The 25,569-nt window shown below is 41.4% G+C and overlaps 2 protein-coding genes across 2 annotated transcripts in view; both read right to left on the reverse strand.

Annotated features, from left to right (window-relative positions):
• The window catches only part of KCNK17 (potassium two pore domain channel subfamily K member 17), a 32,032-nt gene extending 21,946 nt beyond the window's left edge, over positions 1–10,086 (reverse strand). The window contains exon 1 of the mRNA XM_075146813.1: positions 9,868–10,086. Coding sequence (XP_075002914.1) covers positions 9,868–10,086 — 219 coding nt within the window. The remainder of the gene's footprint in view (positions 1–9,867) is intronic.
• Positions 10,087–14,854: 4,768 nt separating this feature from the next.
• Positions 14,855–24,177, reverse strand: LOC142080796 (potassium channel, subfamily K, member 16-like). The gene is made up of 5 exons (XM_075146814.1): positions 23,965–24,177; positions 19,760–19,874; positions 19,052–19,218; positions 16,406–16,571; positions 14,855–15,078 (listed from the first exon to the last, which is right to left on the reverse strand). The coding sequence occupies exons 1-5, from the start codon at positions 24,175–24,177 to the stop codon at positions 14,855–14,857; spliced, it is 885 nt and encodes a 294-aa protein (XP_075002915.1).
• Between the last annotated feature and the right edge of the window lie 1,392 nt (positions 24,178–25,569).

Here is a 25,569-nt window from a genome sequence, read left to right on the forward strand (position 1 = left end):
TTGATCAGATAGACCCAAAAAACCTACACATGCAGCATGTTTGTTGTCTGTTCTCCTGCCTGATCTCCTGCTGATGCAAGCTCAGCAGTTGACAACATTACACAGGACATCAAGTATTTCTGGCTTTAAAAACTTAAGAACCAGAGAGGATTGTAAGAAACTGTGGCTGAATGTGCCCAAAGAAATGGAAATTTCTTCATGCAGAAAGGGGAAATAAGCAGCCTGCACAAGATACCACATGAGAAGCACGCAGCATAACCAAGTCATCAAACGTTTAACTTCACATCATTGCACCGCTTCCGTTCTGCATGGTTTAGGACCAAGAGACTGAGCAGCTGTGAGCACCCACGCTAGCTTTGCAGTGATTTATAACAGTGCAGTGTCTCAGAGTCCTTGTCTTAACTTTCCCTGAGTTGCTGCTACCGCCAGGAAACACAGCGTTTGTCTTAAGAGCCTGCAGATAAACTGAAGGATTTGCACTAGACGGCATGATAATCCCGCACTCGTCCCAGTGGGAGGGAAGGTACCCTGTAACTATCACTCGTTGGCAAAGGGCAAGCACTGAGCTTGCAGCCTGCCAGCCGTTTTCCGTTTCTGGGATTGAGGCACTTACTATATTTGCGGTAGGTCTTCAGGAGCCTTCAGCAGTAAGCCTCTGGCTAAGCATTTCCTTGTCAAATCTTATCAAGCATCCAGATAACACCATTAACCATTAGGCCCAGTGGGCGTGTCACAGCCCGATATGGGGACCGCTGAATACTCATGCAAAGCCACTTGAATAAACAGACACTCCCAGGAGAAATGTCAAGTTCATTACTGTTAGGAAGAAAGAGCTACTGATGCCATCCTTAAAGGAAAGGATTCACGGAGGGTGGAGATAAGGATACCAGCTTTTGTTTTGGTTTGTGGCTTTTTGTGTTTGGGGTTTTTTGTTGTTGTTGTTTTTTAAGTAAAAAATGTTTTATTATGATATCTAGAATCAACCTTTGACACACAGCAACAATGACAGAAAATTAAAGCTTGATTATTCTGCAAACAGTAAACTAATGGAGCTTGCCTTCTTACAGATGCACCCATAGAGGCAGATTCATGGAAGAGAAATCCATAGAGAGCTATTAATACACAGAAATTACTTCTGGCACGGGAATTCATTGGATTACAAACTCCTGGAGGCTGACAGCGCATTCAGGAAGATATCAGTGTATACTTGCCCTAATTTAATATGTTCCTCTAAACTTCTGCTTTTGGCTAGTGCTCTTTTTCATAGAAAAATTATAAGTGGTTTATCATTTCTGTTAGAACACTGGAAAAACCCATCTAATAAACACTCTAATAGAACAGCTGAATTCTCCCTGCTTTTCCTATTGAAGAGGCACCGATATGTCTCTGCTGCTGATTTTCAAAAAAACCTGAGGTATATTTTGGGCTGTGGGTTCAAGATTTACTAGAGAGGAACCGGATCATACACGCTGGGTCACATCTGCTTGGTTCCCTTAGCCTGCCTTTCTGAGAACCAGAGACATTTCTTTGTTTTGCTTCACACCGATTTTGAGGTGAAATCCTAGGGGTTTTCCTTTTTCTCTTAATTAGGCTAGCAATTCATGTGGTGTCTGCTCCAAAACTTGATTCATTGAAAGGCACCTAGTAGAAGTTACACCTCAAATCCAGTGTTTGAAAGCAGATATCTGCCTGATCTAAGACCCTAGTCAATACCACCAACTGCTCAAACACAATGAATCTTGAAGTTGCGGAGCTTGGGCTTGATATTTTGGGAACCTGAAAGGTTAGGTGTGCAACTCAAAGAAGAATAGGAAGGAAACAGGTGGGTGGTTAAAATAATCAGAAAGAAACAGAACTCAGTTCTGCTTTGGTTTCTACTGATAGACAAGCTACACAACATAATTTCACTTCTCCGTGAAGTTTCACTTCCCCACCCCCAAAAGGATAATAATTTAGAGTTCACAGCAATTATAATGTCTTTAGCTGACAATGCTTATATCATTTTAACTGCAGATAAAAGTTTCCATAGAAACTACTCTAACTGCTATAGGATTTATAAATCAGGATCTTTCAGATTCTTAGGCCTTCATGCTTCAACAAAGCTTTATTTGCAGGCTGCCACATTTTCTCACCAAGTAGGCTGTTCTGTTTCTTGATAGCACCATGCAAAGCCTACTTGCATGGTCAACTCTTGTCACAGCTAGTGATTAAAAAACCAGCATGACTTCCATTCAAAGTAGTCTGTTTAAGTGTAGATGTCTGTCCTGTAATCTTTGTGGTAAAACATGCCTCAGAATACCCAAATTTGGCCTCCAGCTCCATTTTGCTCAACCATAAACTCTGAAGTTTGTTAGGAATGTCATAAACTAATGCTTGCAAATGCACACTACGTTAGATCATTATATCCCAATACAAAACAAAGCCTAGTTTTGTGCATCCTTCTGCAGGGAATCCCCTTCTTTAATTCAAGCTCACTGGTAACTCCATGAGGAAGCTGTGGATTTCTGTTGACTCCCTTATCTAATGTATCTCTAACTTATCAAGTTTATTTTAGGGCAGCAATACCCCTTCTTTCCTTCTCTTCTTCTATCAATTAGCATATTCATTGCTGGTTCTTCCTGCAGGAGCATCCAAACACAACATTGTCCCAGTTTCCTTATTGGAATTAATCAAAAAAAAAAAAAAAATCACTGCTTCAGCCTGACTGCCTTTTAGCCCTTCATAGCTCTGGGGCTGTACTTCCACAAATGACAGATAATGAGTGCCTCATCTATCCTGGAAAAGTCTCACCAATCTACAGTTTTGCACCAACAAACCCAATGTAGTTACAGTCAAATTAGCAAAAATCAAACAACAATTGAATTACACTCTCAAAAGATCTTTTGTTCATACTGTCTAGTTTAAAAAAAAAACCCACACAAACCAAACACCACCACAAAAAAAAAAAAAGGAGTGAGGTTGCTGGTTCCACTAGGACACCCACTTAATGCAGACTCAGCCTACAGAGTTCAGTTCCCTCTTGACATTTGAGAGTTACATCTTTTTCTTCCCTGCAAAGTGTAGGTTTATTCTTTTCTATTTGCTGTGGAGTCTCTCTATCCTTCAGCTGTACCCGTTAAGTTTTCCTCACTTACCACGTGTGCTGTGTTATCAGTTCTGGGCAATTCCCAGCTTTCTCAGCTTACACACTTCCTCTCTTCCAAAACCCTCTTACCACACCTGGGCCCTTCTGCCACCAGCTTGTGGCTGCAGCACAGCTTCTGATCACCAAGGGGTGCAGAAGGTGACTATTTGCTCTAACCTCCCTAACACCAACTAAAAATTTTGTCTTTCACCTCTGTGCTGAGTCACAACTGCATGTGACTAGGGTACAGCTCTCCAAAAAAGGCATTTAAGATCAGCAATAAGGAATGAATGCATGTGTATATGTGAACGGAGACACTACTTTCCTTGCAATCTCTATCTTCAGAACGCTATGCTTCTCTTTCCTTCTGTAATCTTTACAGCAAAAAAAAAGTTTATATAAATGATTAATCAGACCGATTCTAATCTATCTGCCCCTCCCATAACAACAGCAAGATATAAAGTGAAAAGGAGGAAAGTGAAGCCCTGGAAGATTATGACCCTACCAAAGGATCTCCATAAGAATTCCTGACTCTCAAGCTTAAAATTTCTTATTTGGAGCAGAGGGGGAAGAAAGAGAGTCAAACCACTTTTTTCTGCAGGAAAGTATCATGGAAGGGGTCATACAAATGATCCTTTTATAAACCACAGCTTCAGTAGCTGCCGTTGCCCTGTGCTTCTGAACTATGGCATTTTGGCCAGAGTTCACAATCTTGAGATACCTTTGCAGGCAAAAGCAGTATTTCCTAATTGTATTTGAACACAGTTCTCAAGGACGGCAAAAAAGCATGCGAATGGACTGGGGTAAGAAACTTCATTCCCAAGTTTACTTGAAGTTTACATGTTCATATACAAAAAAAAAAAATCAACTTCTCCAGGGAGTATGTGCCCTCCTGAAAATTGTTTGCCTCATTTCAGACACTTCTCCTCATCTTTGCAATCTATCAATGAGGGAAAGGAGGTGTTCCCAAGGCACCAAATTACCATTTAGATTAATGAGAAAATATAAACTCACATAAACTTTGTGCCCTGGAAATTCTGTGCAATGTTGGTATATAAACATTCATTTATGTCTCTCAGAATATCAGCTGTAAATCAGAAGAAAACGGTTAACGTTAATCTTGGTCTCAGATTGCAAGGATGAAGGTCAATTAACTTCAAAATAATTAAAAAATAGATTATGAATCACACCTTTGCCAGCCATGAGCTCTGATCCCATGTCTTTGCCTAGAGTGGAAACTTACCTGAATTCTGACCAAAAGAAGAGCAGGCACAAGGTGCATTATGAATTCAGTAGAATCCAGCTATTTTCTTAACATCATGACACTTGAATGACCTGAGACCTGATCAAATAACTGCCCCCCTCCCCCCCCAACCAACCATGTTTGCTAATATAATTGGTACTAGTTCCTCTAAACTAAATGAACCCTAACAGCAAAAGCACTTTTACTTTGCAGCTGGGTCTGCACTACAGTTTCCAGAATTCATCTAGACTTACCCTTCGAAAAGGAACAAGAGATGTAGTAAAGTACAGTAATGATGCAATCAATGCTACCCTATGCCACTAGTACTTTTTCTGAAAAATAAGCTTTTATATCAAGGAAGAATCTGTGGCATGATTCATGGGACAAAGAATTGCTGAATTCCAATCACTTCCCAAACCCCAATCATACAAGTAACTTGAGAGCTGGGCTGCAACAGAAATAAGCAGGGTCTGTTGGAAAGAACTGCCTATATAGACTACAGAACAGAGCACAGCAGGTTGCATTGCATCATCCTTGTAAAATCGAGAAGTTCTTTCTCTAGTAGCTTTTTTCTTTTAGTTGCATTTAAAAAGAATAGAGAATGATGAACAAGCGCCTGTAAGAGTAACCCACATCTTCAAACAACTGACAAGAATTACCATTTCTCTTTTTAGAAGGCACACCCCCAAGTCTTTAGATAGCAAATGCTAGTGGATATCTAAACCTGCCTGGCTGGACAGGTTATCGAGACAGTTATTGGTTAATTCCAGCTTGCTACACTTCCTTACTTGTTACTTCCTACCAAGCCTGACCAGCTGTAACTGGGAATTTGATAATATCAAAGAGCATCTCTCTTTAGACAGAGGCATATAAATATAATAGGTTCCTAAGAGCGAGTCAACTAACCAGAAACAACAGTTCATCAGTAGGTCTTCTCCTCACCTTCCAAAAAGTCCAACAATATAGTGCTAGCCTATTGCCTTACAGAATAAAGATATTTCTCTTTAACAACTTCTGTCAAAGGTATACTATAATAGGGTATTATAAGCACAGAATGCACACTTTTGGTAAGGTACCCATAGTTCTTTTTAATTAATAGGTCTGGAGAAGAATGAACTGGCTATAACTTAATCAAAATGTACTACTATTTTGGTAAGAAGAAAATCGGAAAGGACAATCACAGGGCATCAACCCTATTTAATCCATGACAAGCCAAGGGATATTTGACTAAAGTGGGTTCTATACAGATGTCACTGCTCCACAATACCAAGAGCCAATGCTGTTCCTTAAAGTCCGTTATCACTATCTCTGATGCTCACACCCCTTAATGGTCACTCACTGCTGCATCATCTGTGGGCAAGATGATTTTAGTAAACTGTATTTACAGGGTTGTATTTCATGACAGCTGGCCCAAATCTCTGCTGGTTTGTCCACACAAGCCAAGGTATTGATGAGGATCTTTCAGTCACATGGGATCTCGTTGCTCTTGTAAACATGAACTAGAACTCTCTGTGTAGCTCTAGCTGTTGACTCTGCAGATAACAGTATCTAGAGCCACCTGCAGGCTTTTAGTTTACAGCCTGCCTTTTACAGTTAGGTCCTTTTCACTACACCTTAAATCTTGCTAGACAAAAAAAAAATTACTTCATTTAACTCTGCTTTCATTTTCTCCTTCACAGTTTATGTAGGTAACTGGGTTTAAATAGCATTATGCATCTACAATAATAGAAAGTGGATAGAACAATATAATGGATACAGAAAACAGCTGTATTTGGGAAATATGTATACAGCAACAAAAAGGTTTACAGCAAAAAAGGAAGGGTAGCATGAAAAGGATGTCATGGTAACAACCTAACACAGAAAAAGCACTGTTCCTAAGCCTGGCCATATGAACAACCACTTCACTAAAGAGACACTGAGAAGTACAGCAGCTATAGCTACACTGGTGCCTGTAACCACTGAAAAAGATGGTTTGGAGTGACTTTGGAGCGCAGCTCAGCTGGAACAGAGCTATATATACTCACCCTAGGCAGTAAAACTGAGAGACTTCGCACTAGAAGTGCATCACGCTGGATAGCGTGTCTAGGTGTCCCCGGCCCCCAAAAGGTCAGAGAGCATCTTGGCTCCAAGAGATACGTCAGCACAGAAAGTGCCCTCTTTTTGTGCAGCCTCACTCCCTGGACACTTCTCAAATCTGGAACCAACATCATTTTTGCCTGGACAGAGACTCTTAAGTACTTTTTTCCCCAGCTGAGTCCAGCTACTGTTCTTCACTGTACTGAGGGCATATCGTCTGAAACCTGCCTTATCATTGCATTTGTTTCCATCTTCTGCGAGTCTCATCATTGAGAGCTTCTTTTGATGTGACCTCACAGAAAGTAATTCTGGCATGTGAAGACCACCACCATATTTATAATAAAAAGCCAGATATTGCCCTCTTTGTGTATTGCCTAATGGCTCTTGAGGAAATGTTTGCTCTTGATCTTGTTCCTCGTGAACATGTGTTCATGTCACAGACCGTATACAATGTCAGAAAAATAGCATAGGGTTGGATGGGTCAACAAAACCAAACTTACGTCCTCCTTGTGGAGATGTTACTGGATGCACAGTAGAGGACATGTGGCCAGAGTCCCTCTGTTGTCCCCTATGCTGTCCTTGTTCTAAGCATAAGTAACAAAAGCCAAGAAAAATGCAAATCAGTCTTCCCCATATACATACACACATATATGTATGTATAAACACACAAGCATACATTTTTTTGTTTGCTTATACATAAAGCAGTCACACATGCTACCCTCACCTATTTAGGAAACGTGGAACTCTTCAGCATCCCACAGGGGAAGAGCCAGCCAGTCCCTCCAGGCAAAAAAAGAAAACAGCTGTGGAAAGCAGGGACCCACCACTACGGATGTCACACACTTCCTAGCACCTTCTCCTCTGCCATTCAGTTTTTGTCATTGGTCTGCTATTTCTATCTCCTTCTGTCTTTTCTTTTGTTAACTAGAAAATTCACTTTTTCTCTGGAAAGAATTCGAGCCATAGAAATTACTGAATGAGAATTCACTGGTCTAGCTACCACAGCATGGTCTGTTTGCCTTTGCCTTTCCTCCTGCCCATCCTCACGCCGTGCTCTCCTGCTAGCTCCTCAAAGCAGGAACTCTCTATTGCTCCCCATCTGTGCAAGGGCTGGAACAGCAGATTTCCACTCCCGGTTGGTAACTAGGAACTGAGCGATAAACAGATTGTAAAATGATGTTTGTACATTGCTTAGCAAACTGCGATTTCATTCCATATTGGCCCCATACACTTACAATAAACAGAGTTTAGAATTATCTAGGATGAAAGAGCTGTAATAAAACAATGAGGAATTGCCAGTAATGTCAAGGCAATTAAAATTCACACACTGCTTTATTGTTTTCACAAGCACTCTTTATAGGTCTTTCTTAATTAGCAAATAATCAGCTGTGTATCTAGAATACAAGTTTGTTATCTGAAGAGGGCCAGTGATGGCACTGCCTGATAAACTGCATGCAATTTACTGCAGTAACAATTCACTGCACATAAAAACATCTCATTTTTTGAGCACACTTACAGTATCCAAGCAATTGCCCCATAGGAAATCAGAAAAAAGTGTAGGAAAGAAGCAGTCCTGTGGCTTATCTCTTCAAGATTAATTTCTCACTGTGAAAGTTACTAAAAATAACACACAAAGCCATTCAAACTCAGACTATGGTTTCCCAAAGCATGAAGCCATGCACAGACTGCATAAATTGAAACGAAACTTCTTTGCAACTTCCTCATCCAAGGGCTTGCTCAGGTCACAATTAAGTACTTGCAGGGCATATTATAACAGTGTCTGGTCTAAAGGGATTTGCGTGACTGTCCTTGACTACCAGACAGTATCAAGAATTAGTAGAAGCCACCCTAGAGTAAAACAAGCCATCAGAACGACATTAGAAAGACGTTTCTACCTACTCAGTTGTGATCATCTTCTTCTCGCCACTACTATCACCTTGTTACTGTCATTCATCAAGTGAAACCCTTCCAGCCCCAGGGCAAGAGCCATGCCTAGCACTCACTGTTCAATGGACCAGTGCTGAATGAAGCTCAGCTCAGACCTGCCTTTATGAAGTGCCAGACTGGTCTTCTCTGATGTATTTCTCACTTCTGACTATTTATATTCCACAGCTAGCACAGAACACAGCAAACAATATAAATAATAAGAGTAGATACCTTGGTAGCTTTCAAGGGCCCAAATTTATATCATATCTTCAATGCACTACCAACCGCCACAAAGAATTTACTATCTAGAAAGTCAAGGGATGAGAGCCTGACATAGGTTATCAGCATAATTTTGTCTGCCAGGGTTTCTTGCTGAAACTCCTGACAAGATTATCTATTTGATGGTTTCTCTGTTTTTCTCTCTGCTGGGAAAAAACCTGAAAACCGTAGTGGTTACTACAGTTTCAGCCACCACCAAACACTGCTTTTAAAAAAAAAAAAGAAAAAAAGGGTTTTTGGTTTGTTTGGCAACACCTATTTGAGGCAGACGGAGCAAAGCAAGTAGCACATATTCAACCACCAGCACCTACTGAACTAGAACGGTTTGGGTAAATATTCATGTCACTTCAATATTGCAAGTTTTTCTTTTTCAGACAAAAATTGAGCAAGAAGGGAACCCATTTATCCCACTTTGCTCATATCTGTATCATAAAATGCATCCACTTGTACTTCAATAAGATTGCATTTGGTCCTGCTTTACATTTTGCAACCATCCTGCAAATATCCTCAGAAACATTTTTAAGGATATATCTAAGTTACCAGGATTTTTCCATTTCCCTTTAAATAACAAGTAGAAAACTGAAAAAGTTTGACACTAATATAAAAACCAGTTAAACTTACCACGACAAAGCCTCTCCATTAGAATTTACCACTTGTAAGATGCCATAGGCTGTAATTCATTCTTAGTAAGTTCAACAGCAAAGCAAAACCACCTGCAACTAACCCCAGGTAATTATCACGCACTGGGAAACTCTGCTACTACCTTCCTTCTGTCAGGACAGCGTCACTTAAAAATTCGCGAAGGCCACGACTTGTGGGAGGACAGCGGAGATCAAGAGCAGCTCTTAATCAGCAGAAAGAAAACACGGCCCGAAACACCCGGTGACAAGCTCGGGAAAGCCCAACCTGCCCGGAGGCACGGAGCAACGCGGCGCTGCACGCTCCTGCTCCGAGGAAGCTGCCCACGGAGAGGAAAACTTTTTCCACGCCGTGGGCAGCTTCTTCGGGGCAGGACGATGTGTGCGCGTAGATATAGATAGGAAAAGAGTTTTGTTTTGTTGTTTTTTAAAAAGAGAAAGACTACTGGCAGGCAGGAGGCCAGGATGCTGCTGTTATGAGCTCCCCGTCCCTCCCGGGACGACGGCAGCTCCCAGCCGGGCGGGTGCTTTGCTCCGCCGTTGCCGCGCCGGCGGAGGGGCCGGCAGACCCCCGGGCTCACCTCGATGAGCCGCTGCAGGGCGGGCCCCTGCAGGCAGGTATGGTTGGCGAGCAGCTCCCAGTGCTGCTGGAGGAGGTGCTGGGCCGCCCGCACCTCGGCCGGCCGCTCCAGCGCCTGCAGCACGCCAGCGCCCAGCCCCACATAGCCCATGTAAATCACCAGCAGCACCGGCACCCCCCAGCGCCGCTCCTGCTGCTGCTGCCTCCGCGCCGCCACCATCAGCCCCGCTGCCGCCGCCGCCGCCGCCCCCGGGGCTGAAGAAGCTGCCGCGGAGAGGGAGGGGCCGCCCGCAGGAGGAGGCTGCGCCGGGCCGGGCCGGGCCGGGCGCCCGGCCGGCCCCCAGTGCCTCCCCCGGGCCTGCCCCCTGCCTTGCCACCGACCTGCCCCTTCCCTTCCTCCGCGCCGCGGAGAGAAGCCCGCAGCCGGGCCGGGCCGCGCCAGGCGGCTGATTCTGCCCCTTCCCCTGCGGCAGCCCGCTCCGCCGCCCTCGCCCTCCTCCTCCTCCTCCTGCGCCGCTTCCCACCTGTCTTCTCCCGAGCGCAAAACTGCCCTCGGGCTCCCTTCTCTGTGCTGCGTGTGTCTGTGCAAGGACGGGCACCGAGCCCCGTTCGTCCCTTGGAGGGGTGCTACCCGACTCCCTTCCCAGCAAGCCGAATTGCTTATCGAGCCAGCTGGTACCAGTTACAGATCCCGATAGCAGCAGCTTGCGTAAATCCAGTTTCATCCTTCACTCAGCTGTTAAGCTAATTTAAAAGGCAATAAACAGGTGTTTCTGATAACGACTCCTCGATATAAACAATTGTAAAGGTAGCAAGTTTGTGAGAGTCTTTTTATTGTTTGTGGTTTTCCTCTGAAAGACGGGAGCACTTTCTTCATATGTGTAGTTCCCGAGACCTGTTTGATTAATTGTTTTCTTGTATAGGACTACATTAGATGTTCCCCTCTGTTCTCTCACCAGTAGAAAAAACAACCAAATCGCTTTGGGTGTATAAAAAGTTTGTCATTTACCTATTTTGTTGCAGAATATGAGATAAAGGGGAATAAACCGACTAAACTTCTGAACAGAATGCCTTTATATGCTGACAGATGGTAATGTCTTCTCACACTGCCCTGTGATTTTTTTTTTTTTTTTTTTTTGCTAGGGGGGCGTCTGTACTATTACAAATAAGGCAGCCTTCAAACAGGTATTGCACTACTGGAACAGTTCTGGTAATGTGCTAACTTATGTTTTTCTAGGAGGTGCTTTAAACTGACTAACATAAACTCATGATTTTACTGGCAAGATGCAAAACTTAATAGGCAACTGATAGACCAATTCCAGTTTAAAGATGTCACCCTGAACAGAGTCTTAAAAAAAAAGTTATGCTGCTTATTGCTCAGTCTTAACTCTGCCTTTTCAATGTGTCCATTACAGAATGATGTTTAAAATGGAAAAGAAAAAAGCCTTCTAAAAAAAGACATATGAGAAAGAAAAGATGCAAAGATACTAAAAAGTGTATATACTCAAGTTTCCTCTTTCATTTAAGATCAGGAAGTTGACAGATCTGAGCTACATTTTGACATTTTAGCTGCATTAAAATCAGATAGTTTATACAAAGCACACTAAATATAACCATGCTGAAACACTACAGACTAAACATATAGCATTTAATGTTTATACTAAAAATACATTACATATAGAACAAATTACAGGTGAGACTCAGGGCTTGTAACTACAAGCAAGACTCTGAAAACCCAGGACATGAAGCATGTACCTGCTAGAAGGAATTTGGGGAGGAAGAGAAGAGATCAAGATTCAGAACAAATCTTCACAGAATCATATAATATTTTAATGGCTGGTTTTCCTGAGCATTCTCAGAAATGTCACTTGTATGTCAGCCTTCTATTTACATCTCCAGAGAGAACGGCTCAAATATTTGCAGATGATATTTTGGTGTTGTCTGGAAGGTACCAATATATTGGAGGATGAGGAAGGGCTTGCTAAGTAGACTTAAAGGGTAAGTGTAAGCCTGGAAGGACGTTTGCTTCTTGTCCTGCACTGGACTGCAAGTGGTAGCTGCTCAGGACAACTACTTTTCCACATCACAGACGAACACTGCCTGGGCCATCGCTTCTGCCACAGGCTGCAGAGCTACATTCAGAGGCTTCAGAAGTGCTGTTTTTCATGCATCTGAGCTGAGCATCTTGTAGCAGGTTGTGTGATCTCCATTCTGTGCAGGATTGCACCACTAGTAAAATGGGCAGGAGAGTCCCTTTTGTGCACTCCTCTGACTCCTAGTAAGCCCTTGTGATTGCACAGTTCTTCCATGGTATTTTTCTTAGCTGGTCAGTTGATACTTGTCAACTACCTTTTCGTTAGAGGAAGGGTACTAGAAAGCACTTGATCCACCCATGCTCAAGAACTGGGCCAGTGCTCCCAGCACGTATCTCAAAGGAACTTTGATTACAGATGTGCATGACCTTTAGGATCTTTTCAGGATCTTGAAAAATTGACAAAATGAGCAAGAAATTTCTATCACTTGTGTAACACAGGAGAGGTCATCAGTATCTTTCTCTTTTCTGTTCCAGCATAGCCATATGCTTGATTTAAGGTATATTTTTGAGTCTTCTGGCAGGCAGCTTGAGAACTGCTGTAGCTACTCTCAGCCTTACTAAAAGCAAGAGTAGCAAAAAATTCAGAAGATAGTCTCACCATGCTGCTACTTTGCAAAATCAGTATTAGATACAGGAGCAATTCTTTGGACTGCAGTAAAAGCAATCCAAACTCCCTGCTGTCAGAATGATTTTAACAAGCACTTTGCCAGTAAGTGCCAGTAAGTAATACATGCATGCTTTCTATCCCTGATAAACCTCATTATCTTTTTTTATGGCATGCAGCATGGTGTAAAACACTGCACAGGATCACCTTTAGACTCGTGCATGTTTTGTGGCTGGTGTGGTTAGATAAAGTAAGAAAGGCAGGGAAAAAGGCAAGGTGAAGGGAACAGGTCAGATATAAAAGTCAGTAGAACTTTAGTTTTGCCTTTCATACAAACAGGCCTAAAATGTCTTGTAGTGTTGACACAAGGCAGGTTCAGAGTACAGTGATGGTGATGACGTTAACAAGTGCATATGCATACATTATGTTCGAAGAATAGAGAATACTGAGAGAGAAAGTTTCCCGTGAGATTTGCAAAGATAAAAAAAGCCAGACAGGAGAGAGTTGGCTGCTCTCGGTGAAAAAGGCTACAAAGAAAGCCGTTGCACAAATTTATGGGAATAGCTAAGGGCATAGAGGAAGAGCAGTGCAAAAACAAAGGAGATAGATAAAATCTGTGAAGTAGGTAGTGGTAAGACATGAGGGAAATCTTAGATGGGATAAGCATTTGAAAACTCAGTTTTGAATGAGTTGAATAAATCATAGCTGGCATTCTTATACGCCAGCATTTCAGATTTGAGCAGCCACACTGCACTACGCAGGAGTCAGCAACTAGCAAAGAAAACAAGCACCAAGTCAGATGTAAGAACAAACATTTGTTGTGACCCTCCTCAGAAGTAAAAATCTAGCACAGAAAGTTTGTGGGAAGAGATTTGTGACCTACACACGTCTCTACATGTTTTATGGACACTTCCCCAAAATGAATATCAAAGCAGCTGCTGAAAGGCTGATATTTGATGTTACTGTAGCCTGTCAGCCATAGGCTTAGCTTGGGGCTAGTCTGCATGCCCAGTCATATTTCACTCACACTTTACATTAAAGTTCCACTTATAAATGAGTTTAAAAGGATTAATTGATGGTTAGTATGAGTTATAAACATACTGAGTAAATAGCAGCATGTACATAATTACAGGCATACCTATGGAACATGTTAGTGATGGTTATAAACAATCTAGTATGGTACTCAATGAATGGATAATTGTTTTATCAAGTTTCTATAGTTTAATACAGAGTATGACTACAGTTTTATATCTCAGAGACTAGCCTGTTATAAGGTGCTTATAGGTTCTTCTTTGGCTTTCCTGCTTCTTTGGAGATGTCTGCTGCTACTTTTGACTTACAATAGCTGCGGTAAAATCAAACTCCCTGTTTCTCACGGGTGACACTATGCGCATGACTGAGGATCAGATTTAACACTAGAGTCTATCATCAACCTTGTTTAGAGGTAAACGGGCAGCATCAGCTCTGTATGGTGCACGCTAGTTCTTCAATGAACTGGCCCAAAGCAAATGCCAGACTGTAATAATATTTGTGATTTGGCTGGAAATAAGAAAGTCTGCTGGCATTTAGATTTAGTTTAAAATGTTGTTTTCAAGTGGCTGTGAAATGAACTATGATAAGGATAAGGACCTGCTTTGAGCTGTCAGTTCTCTCTGAAAGGAATTGTAACAGTCCAGGCAGTGCTGGATAGACACATAATTTCTGCACAATTTAAGAGAGAAACATTTTAGCTCAGGAACTAAAGTAATGTTATAATTTTATATGAAAGCTGCTAATTTCAGACAATATCAAATGAATCTTAATTGGATGGATGTCATTAAGCAGGTGGTCATTACTGTCGATATTCCTCTGTGGTTTTGTTTGTTTTCTGATTGGAAATGAAGAAAGATTTCTGTACCTCACTTTTTCCACTAGAGATTCTTGGTGACATGACTTCTCATTGGAGCTGGGAGGCAGTTACTGTGGGTTTTTTGAAAATGAGTGACCATAAGAACTAAATTCCACTAGAGAAACAGAAAGGATAATAATTGGTTATTTTAGGGGAAGTTGCCTTTGTTCAGCGAGAAGTGTGAAATGAATCCTGGGACAGTTGTTCTACCATGCGTGCTACTTCTTTGGAGGTTTTAATTGGCTGATGCCTACACAGTGTGTGGAAATTTCAATGCATCTGAAATGCATTCCTTAGGAAACAGTCCACAACCTGTGATTTAGTCCTTTATCCACAGGGCTTGTTTAGTGTGAGACACAGATGAAAACTGCGCTTCCGAGACTGCTTTCTGTGTACCTTGCTCAGCTAGGGATGTGGATTCTAGGCTGCTCAGGTTCATCTTCCAATTTGATGGTGGCTCCTTCTGCCAAGCCTAAGTCAGGCTTGTGCCACTTTAGCTGAAGGAATTTTTCCATCAAGTCAGCTCCCACGTTGAAGACCAGAGCCAGCCAGGCCAAGCCAAAAACAATCCAAATCGCAGTTAGGCTCCTGTACACTGGGATATAGTGCTTGTTGGGGTTTGTGCCTGAAAAATCCAGGAAACTTTGCATATTAATCTTGACAGCTTCGGTCTGCCAGACAACATACATACTCATACACCCTCTCCACTCCCTGCAAAAGTGTATGTTTAACAAGTTTGTGTGATCATTCTTTTTTTTTTTCTTCCCTTTTTTCTTTTTGTGTTCCAACTCTAAGGTTAAGCTTAGCACAGTTGGCATCAAATCTCTGAAGCCAAGGCTATATAATAAAATTAGCCATATCTAATGTTAATCAGGGATGCACAAAATCGAGTGTTCCTAGCCACCGACAAAGAAAAAAATCATCTTGGAAATCAAATGTTGAATCCATATTAGCTATATTTTACTCAAGAGACACACAGGGGATCTCAGATGATTTAGAAAGATAGTTTACTACCTCAGTGAAATAGTGATCGTTTTTTGTAGGGTGATATATCTCAGTAATCAGGATTCAAAATCACCTGGAGAATATTATATGGGAAATGCAGCCATTTTAAGTAAGTGGTTATGGGAATCTGTCTTAATCCCCAGTTTGATATTTCCACAGCATGGACAATCAGTGCAACTGATACAGGCACAGGACAGCACCGCAGCCATCCATTTAGCCTCTGTCATCCAGATCACCATGAAACTCCACAGTGCCCAGATTCAGCATGCAATGGGTTTTTATCTCCTTTTGGGACATAGTTACGACCTCTAGGAGAGGAGAGCTACTACTCGTGAAGTAACAGACCCTAGTGTTTTTAACAAATAAACACACTATACATAATCTGTTAAGAGCATTTGTTCAAGTAAGTGGGTGGAAAAATAGCCCCTTACATCTCTCTACTGCTATGTCTCAGCCTAGATCTCTAAAGACTATGTAATCTCACTGGGTTTGTTTTCTTTCACAGGTGTCCCGGGGTTGCCAGTAATATTCTCCCTGTTGTAAGTACTGATCATTTCATATTTGACATGATTTCTTATTGGGAATGGTAGGCACTTGCTGAAACAAATCACTGTTAGGAGAGGGTGGTTCAAAGGCTTAATACTGAGAAAGAGGTTTCATTTATATTCCACCTGTCACTCATGGATCACATTCGTACCAGCTTGGACATAGTCACTGTTGAATGGGTGTTCAGTGGCATATGTGAAATGAGTTTGGTGACTCTCAGCTTAGCTGCCAAGAGAAAAATGCCCATGTCATATAATACATTAGCTCATTATTGCCAGTCTGGCTCAGCTCGCTCTTGTACCAGATTTATAGTGGAATGGGTATCTATGCTTTCTGTTTTTAGCTTTATACTAAAGTAACTAATTTCAAAAAAGCTCAATCCAGTTCACCTTCTTTATTACCTACTACATAGTCCCCAAATCCAATGGTGCTCAGGGTGATGAAGGTGAAGTAAAAGCCTTCTCCGTAGCTCCAGCCTTCTACGTAACTGAAGACCAGTGGTGGGAACACTAGAAAAAGCAAGGTCCCAGTGGTCAGGAAGATGGCCACTGCCAGTGTTTGAACCACCTGAAAGATAAAAGGAAGATGGCAGCTAACAGCACTGAGCAGTTGTCTAGTGGAAATTGCTGGGTCTGTTTTGCTCTTGAATCACAAACCCACTCCAGCTGGGAGCAATGTCCAAAAAAGGAAGGATAAACCAATGCTTCCATGCACTCCAGGACGACCTCTCTGTTTACCCTGCACATAGATACTCTACCTAATCATGAATCCAAAAAATCTCAAAATTAGGAAAAGGAGGACTTTTTAAAAGCTTTTTGCAACGAGTTTTTAAGTATGTTCAAGTCATATTTTCAAACTTATTATGGCAACCATAGGAATGAAATACTCACTTTACAATTTCAATTCAAGTGGAGATGCTCTCGTAATCAATTGGCTCTTATCTTTGAGGAAAATCACCAAGTATTGCATAACTCATGATACAAAGATTGGCAAGAACAAATTAGGGTTCTCTTCACCTTGACTGCTTCCAAAGATTTATAAGGTGGCTTGCAAGAGCTCAGCCAAAAATATGTTTGGATGAAATCTAAGTTAAGTCAGTTTGCCTGCTTTTATTTTTAACTTAGAAGCATTCAGAGCAGAACTGTTTTCTGTCAGCACAGGGCAGATCTGGTCTCTCACTCAGTACAAACGTCTACCTTCTGGGAGATAAGTTACAGCTTATGTGGCCACAATAGGTTGGTACACAGAATGGTCCGTGGATGGGTCGTCACAGGGGATTTTAGGAGTTTAGGTTGAGGATCAGGGACTCATGGACTTCCAGGGAGCACACTCGGGTGAACTTTTGACTAGTGATGTGTGGGCTGATGCAAAGTCTTTGCAATTGTTTAAAAATGCCCTCAAGGGCATTCAAACCAGAGTATGATTTTCTATGCATGTGCCTATTGTGACTGGATGAAAAGCCAAACCACTGTTTATAAGGTAGAAGGTCCAGGTATCATGTTTTTCTTTCTCTCTCTGTATTATCTCACATATAAAATACTCCGCTGAGCTTGAGAAACTTGGCGTGAGCCTAGTGGGTGACTTTGACAAATCACTTCTATATTATGTACCATGTCTCTCCAGCTGTACAATAATACTTACCTCATTTGCAAAGCACTTTGAGAATTACTGATTGACATGGTTATAGTTGATATCTGTTCCCATTTAGTTCTTTCCAGAAGTGTGATAGCATTTAAATAGATAATAAAGTTTGCATAAAATTTTATCCTGAAATGCACAATATTGCTTTTTACCCCAGCTTTTAACAACTTTCTGGTACAAACCTAAAACAGTAAGTCAGGAATGAAGAAGAACTGATTGTAATTAATTTCCCAAAGCATGACTAAACTGTGTTTAAAAGGACATGAACCAACTTCCTGGAAGAAGCTTTTCAGCGTGAACAAGCAGATACAGCTCCAAAGCTTTGTCTGATCATAGGAGTTCTGCCAGAAATGAGGTGTTAATTCAGGAGTGGGAAAAAAAAAGTTCACATCCCTGAGATGCTATTAGAAATCTCAGGAAAGATGCGGCCATACTAGCATGAAAATCCTTCTGGTGGTAGAGCTGCATGTATTTGGAGAAGAGACATAGGTTATGCAGCTAAAGAACTTCTTGCTCATATAAACCAAGTCTGCATTTGACAGTACCTTTATAGTTTTACCAGTGTAAGTAAAGAATGCAGTGACTCAGACATTTTACAAATGAAAAAGAGAAAAAAAACTTGTGCCAGAACTCTGAAATGTTTCAACATATCTAACATATCTAATTTCCCTTTTCCCTAAAGGGGTCAATACATTGAACCTTTACTCAGAAACATGCACTAACTTTGTTATAAATGACCTTCATGTATTTTCTATTATCAGTGCTTCCCTTATTCCAATACATCTGGACTAGTTCAATGACTCACCTAATAGATGAGTACATCTGGACTAGTTCAATGACTCACCTATATATAACTATAACTAAGTTATAACTGTAACTAACTATAACTAAGGAGAAGGAGTATTTATTTACATTTCAAGAAAAGAAAAGGAAGGAAGTGCTAAATTGTTGGCACAATCAGGGAAGGTAATTCAAGGCAGATTAGCAGACCAATAAAAACGAGTTGTCTTTGCACAGTGTAGAGCTAGATTCTGGATAGATGTCAGCATACGCTAGATAATAAGAGCTTGATTGAGCAATGTGTGTATGTCCATGTATTCTGCTAAGGTCACCAGTGCTTAAGGACCCTGCTCAAAATTGAGGCCATGCTTGCTTAACAGTTTTGCTGAGTTAGGTTTTAAAAAGGCAAATCTACAGTCCCTGAAGCAAAAGCAAATTGCTTTATAGTTATCTTAGATAAACAAAGTATATCAATTTTCTGATATAGAGGGCCACGTAATTGCTGTGGTTCAGAAAAATGTAGGCACACACAAGGAAACCTAATTTAGCAGCATCAGTACCTACCTGAGAAAAGAACTTTAATTAGTTTTAAAATAGTGGAAATAAATTATAGATTGACACTGTACCTGGGCACGGCCTGGCTTTTGCACCCATCTTTCCAGGGTAATCAGATGAGCATTGAGGCCTTTCCCCAACTGATTAAGGAAGGCCAGGTTGAGGGGCACTCCGAATAAGGCATAAAACACGCAGAAGATCTGCCCTGCCACTGTGCTGGGGGACAGGTTACCATAACCTGGAAAAAAAGAAGAAAAGAGCTACATGAAAAGGCTTTACAGTCAGGCTGCAGGCCATCATGGGAAGTTCCTAGGCTTGGAAGCTCAACTACATTAAGCTTCAGGAACTTGTGGACCTACGACTTTCTGCAGTTAAACCTGCCTACAAATTGCCATAGCTTATGATAGAGCCCTGTGCATTCTCTATTACTAACAGAAAATTTAACATGAAAAATATTACTGTTAAAGAGTATTGTAATTTTCTATAGGTCTCTGATTTTGTGGTGAGTGCAACTGAGTGCTTCAAAGCAACCTCAAGATGTGCTGTGCATGTGCAAAATGATATTGCATGTACCAAGTAGGCACCCAGCATTTTTGCTGGTGTAATATGCTGGATACACAAGAATAACAGGTATAACTGGAAACCAATAGAAAACTGTAACACATAGTAGTAGTCAAGATTGTCTTGGAGGTGTATTCAGTCCACCAATTGCACATTTCTGGGGGCTTTACAGGACAGCTGGAGGAAACCCCAATTTATAAAGAAAGAGAGTACCTCACCTATAGTAGTGACAACAGTTCCTGCAAAAAAGAAGGAGTTGCTGAAGTCCCAGTTACTGGGATTCGTAGAGTTTCCTTCTGGGTTGACCCCTTTTTCCCATGCTTCCATGAGGACCTGAGGCAGAAGAGGTCAAAGGAGCAAAGATGAGCAACCCATTAGACCAAATCAGGAAGAATGTCAGAAAAAAAGAGAGAAGTAAATATTGCTTTCCATCTTAAGCAAGCAGAGCAATAAACAGTGTAGATAACAGGGTAGAGTTTGACTAAAATGGCCTTGTGCTGACATGGCAAAACTTGGAAATAGAGCTGGCCAGGAACTCTTGTCACTGGAGAACTGGCCATTGAAGTAGGATATGTTCCGTAAGTAGTTGAAGGCTAGGGGGAAGGGAGTGGAGGGAGTCCCCAAAGTGATCAAACTGGGAAAAGAAAGTGAAGTTATGCCATAAAAAATAAAGGCAGCTCCTCTTCCCTCTTTCCCTAGTGTAGTCATCTCATTCCAGTTTTTAATTTGGGCATGTGTAAATGTATGGTTGTGTTTGTGGGGAGGGGCATTGGGAACATGCTCATTTCTGTTGCCTCCATGTAAGTACTAGTGAGGATGAATTACTATCTTTGGCTATGACTTCCCAATAATTTTCAATGAATTAATATTTCAATGAATTAGGCTTCTCCAAATCTGAAAGATTAGCTAATGAAATATGCTCTGCTATTGCACATAGCTCTTACCAGATGACCAAAACTACCATGTGCAAAAGAAATGCTGCTCCTATTTATGCATCAAATATCTTGTTAGCTGCCTTAGTGAAGATTGTGTTCATTTGTTCTCCTCGAGAATTTCTCTGAAGGAGACTGGTTACCCTCTGCTCAGTGTCTGGGGTTTCAAGAATCCCCTTGTTTGTTACATACCAATTTTGAGGTCCAGGTCACAGCCTTCATCATTTTGCCAAATGCCTGAATGAATTATTTGTTCATCTCTTCTAGAGACTTTTGTATGATGCAAGACATGAGTAGGATTCAACAGCAACCCCAGCTTTAGTTGGCTTCAGGCATATGAGAACAAAGAAGATATTCTTTCTTGATTCAAATGCTGACCACTGCCAGAAGGATTGTTTATCTGATGAACACACCCACTACAAGGTATCTGATTTTGCATAGGTTCTGCAATATTAGCTGATCTGTGCTGGCAGGTTGAGTATCCTAAGTTTAATAGCTAACGTTCCAGTAAAAATGTTCCTTCAGTAAAAAAACCTACAGCATTGGTCAAGTCCATCAGATAGGGTTGGTAGGCATCGTCACACATGATCTCATGATTGAAGTGTCAGCAGAGTTTCATTTCAATATGACAAAGCACTTTACATTATCCATTGAAAGCCTGTTCTTAGAATGGGAAGAGTTCAACACATCAAATTATCTAGAGCTGACTATTTTATTTGCTGGTTAGAAGGAACACACAGAAGCTACTGAGGTGTGAGTCTTTTGAAATGGCTAAAATAATCACAGGTTTAATTCACCCCTGTAAGGAACATTTGTCAGTTCTATCCATTTCAATGCACAAGAGTTCAGAGGAGCTACATTTACATCATGAAAGCCAACATGGAAGAGTAAGGCAATGGTGAACATTGAACACTTCAGACGAAGTCTGACAAGAGCAGATTTCTTGGTATGATCGTTGCTTTTAAGTGCAACCTCATGAAACAAATGGCATCCTGGTGCCCAGGAGAATCGTTCCTAAACAAACAGGTTCATGTAGTACAGTTATAATGGTTCCTAGTTCCTTTCCATCTACAGCTCAGGTAACAGTTATGGCTGGAGTGCAAACAGAGCTGCTGTTGAATGGTTGGTGAACATTAGCTGTTGCCTTTGGGAGAAGAAGTAGCCAGTAGGTAAAAACAATGTGCTATAATTTACAGTAAGAGTATGAAGCCTATATAAAGCTATAGTAGGATGTGGAGAGAATAAAAACTGCCTGCCATTTTTGCTCCTGTCCCCCTGCCAACCCACACTGCAGCCACTTGTGGTCATAGACAAGGATTTGGTCCTCTTGATCTATGTTTATATCAGTTCCTTTGAGGCTGAAAAAGTATGGACATAATCAAAACAGGGACTTAAAAAAGGTACCTCCTTCTCAATGAATCTGCTTCTCAGTTATGCTGTCAGAATGGCATAATTTCCTGACCAAAGTGTGTTTACCAGAGACACATTAGATCGCAGAGTTTGGATTTGCACTTTCCCAAAGCTCCAGGCTGTTCAGCTTGGGAGCTGCAGCTCAGGGCCACCTCTCAGCTAGGCAGTTTTAGCCAAGCACAGCCAATGCAGTTTATGGACATGGAATTGCAAGAATTTGCTTCATGCACAATCAAGTCAAAAGTTAATGAATTATAAGTGGTAACTCTATTATTAGTGATAATGGATAAGCAAAAAGAAACCTGAGTTGATTCTTAGATTCCAAGATTTAGGTTTAAAGAACTGGCAATAAGACAAGATACCTTATACTTGTCAGCTGAGCAGACTGAATGTAGCGACTGTGTTTCACCACAGCCTGAATACTGTAACTTTTCAGACTGGAACTTCTGACATGATGAACAGGCCTCCTTAACCATATAGTTAAAACGTACAGAGAGATGATGGCTTCCCTGCATTAGTTTTAGAGTTAGAGATTTAATATGGAAAGATTTCTATTCCCTACTATTAGTAAGAGTTGGATAAATTTCTTAAGAGATCTCTAAGTGACAGGTGACTCAGGGGGCACCTGCACTTACATTTACCTTGAGGACTATCAAGTCTAAGTACTTGGAAGCTTGCTGCATTGTAGATGATAATTTGGTGCCCTCAGCCGGTTTTGTCTGGAACAGCTTACAAGTGAAATAATTGTATGTAATTCAGCAGAGACACAGCAAAATGTGATTCTCCAAGTGGCGCGGCAGTGCTAAGGAAGCTTCGCTGGAGCCAGAGAGAGGAGAATCTGGACGTGTGTGAACCCTCCCTAAGGTTTCTAGGTTACCGGAGATTTAACTAAACCTTTCAATCCTATGAAGTATCCCAATTTGGTTTAGAATGAGAATCAGGGTTTTCTCCTCTACAATCATTATCACAAAGATAAGGGAAAGACAGGTAATACCACCAACTGGTGAAGCTGAAAAAAACAGACATGTTTTTAGGCATGTAAGTTCTTGAAAACTCTAGTCATTTTCTGGCCAATGCCAAATGTTCCACAAGAAATATATCGCAGTATTAGTAATCAGAACATTTTCCTTGTAGACAGAGGTTCAGGCACCTTCTCTTCCCTTTCTGATCTGAACTTCACTGTTTGCTGAAATCCATTTACAAGATCTGCCTTTTTGTTGATCAAAAGCATATACCTTCGTGGAAGTCCTCTGACTCGGACAGTGCAAACTTGCAGCATGGTTAGAGTTTCTATCAGGTTTAATGACATGATAGAAAGAGTTCAAACTGTTTAGGCATCCAGCTCTGCAACTGGATAAATTTTGAGCACAAGAAAGTGGTAGTTCAAGGATTTCTGTCAAGTTCTAGCAATACTAGAATATGTCTATAATAATACCAAGAAAGGTCTAGTAATTTATCTTCAGCCAGTTTTGAGGAACAGATTAAAATGTAATTGAGGATGTCATTAACGAACAACACATATTGAACAAGAGCCCTTTATCTCTTCTTATAAGTGATAGATAACACAGTTCATGATGGTTGACAGATAACCCAGTTCATGATGGTTGACTTTATCTTTTCTTTAGAGACCTGGAAGTGCAGGACCACCTTCAAAGGCAGTAGACAATTTCTAGTACAAAAGAAGGGCAGAATTTGCACAGGTTTGGACTGGAAAACCTTGGAAGGGCAACCTACTTTTTGTAGGTTTGATTCAAGTTTTTTGTCCCCATGCATAATTCCTGTGTAGTAATTAATGAGAGAGCTGAAAACCATGAAGTTGAAATTATTGCAAGGTAGAACAAAGGTGCCTCGGCAGATTTGCATATTTTGGGAGTTCATGACTGGGAAAAGAAAGAAGTGCGATAGATCAAGATAAAGAGGTATGTGAATGGGCTTGAGAAACCTCTGCCTTTCTCTTGTACAGTTAGTCCTTTAATGTCATGGACAGCAGATCAATTTATGACATGCTTGGCCACAACAGTATAATTTCTTCTAACCAAAATAATGCTTGAGCCAAAATAATGGGAGCCTGTTCCTCTTACCTGTACAAACTGCTCCAGGGCTTGCCTGTCCAAGCATGTGTAGTTCTGCAGAAACTTGAGCTTCTCCAGCTGGAACTGGTCCCGAAAGTGGGTCTCTGCCTGCTTCTCCAGCAGCTGGAACACCGTAGCGCCCAGGAGGAGGTAAAAGAGATACCCCAGTACCAGCAGCGGAGTCCAGCTGATCTGCCGGTTGTGTATGGTGAGGAGGGGCATGCTGCTGCTCTGCTGCTGCCAGTCCCTGCTCAGTACTTAATAGGTTATGTCCCAAGATGTGTGCTACCCAGGACACCCAGGAATCACACACCCATGTTCCCAGCTACTGCCCCGGAGATTTTTTTAACAGAACATAGAGTATCAGGCTTATACAAAATGAGACTAAAACAGGCAAATTTTATCCCTCCACATCTTTTCTCTATCCAAAATAAAAGGAGAGCATTTATGGCTTAATAAGAATGTGAATCATAGTTTTTTTTTTCCTGTTAAAATAACTTTTATCCAAAGATCTCAATCAAATGAATGAAGCCTGATACAAGCCCTCTGAGATGGGTATTGTTTTCCAGGCTGGGAAGCTGAAGTAAAACTGTAGTTGAATGACTTACCAAGGGTCATATGAATATAGAGTCACGGATAGACTCTTAAAGTCTTGACAAGTAAAGCCTTACTCTAAACACTAGACTTCTGTACAAGAAAACACTATACACTCTCTAATTACAGCAGACTCCCCAGAACAAAGAAGGGTACGGAGCTGAATAAATGGTAAAGTCAATAGCTGCCGTCTGTACCATACAAAGATTGCTGGCACCAGTGAAAGCAGCATGATGAAGCTCACAAACATCCTGAATTCAGCCTGGTCACAAGACAGACCTTCTCTTTCTTTTCTAACCCTAATAAGATCAGTCCCCTCACTACCTGGCCTGCCACTCCTGAATTCTTTGTCAGATGACTCCTCCCTTTAGTCCATAGAGTTAGGGAATGAACTACTCATGCCTACTGCTTTCAGTCTCCGTATTGCCCTTTTAATCCAAATGCATGAGGTGGAAGGAGGGCTTAAGGTTAATCGTTAGCTAAAAAAGTATCAGAGCTTCACTCATGGGAGCCTTAATGATTGTCATGCACTGGAAATGAGCTGGGCTTGCATATTTTTCTGTAGGAAGAGCTTTATGGCTAGTGTCATCTATGCCACACTGCTTCTGAAAGAAAACACACACAGAGCAAGAAGGCCATGTGGCTGCAGCTGCAATTTTGTTATTAAGCTCCCTTCCCATTAAAATGTTCTGGATACAGATATCCCTCCTTTGCTTAGTATTCAGGTTGTTTTTCACCATCCTTCAAACAATGGGTAGTGGTCAGAGAAAAAGACTGAAAAAATGGTTTCATTCATACCCGTATCTGGGAAAACCCCTGTACTTGCCATTTGAACTGTGCTCCTAGCCTTGGGCCAGCCATCTCCACCCAGAAGAGGATGACTGACTGGCAGCAGAAGGCTACTTGTCACTCTGAAAAGTGAAAAGTATTGTGGAGAACTCCCAGAAGAACATCTTGGCTTTTGTCTGGGACCACTCCATTGCTGTTATTGGGGAAGAGAAAGATTTCAGTAGAGAAGCG

Source organism: Calonectris borealis, chromosome 3, assembly GCF_964195595.1.
Source record: "Calonectris borealis chromosome 3, bCalBor7.hap1.2, whole genome shotgun sequence".
Taxonomy (NCBI): Eukaryota; Metazoa; Chordata; class Aves; order Procellariiformes; family Procellariidae; genus Calonectris; species Calonectris borealis.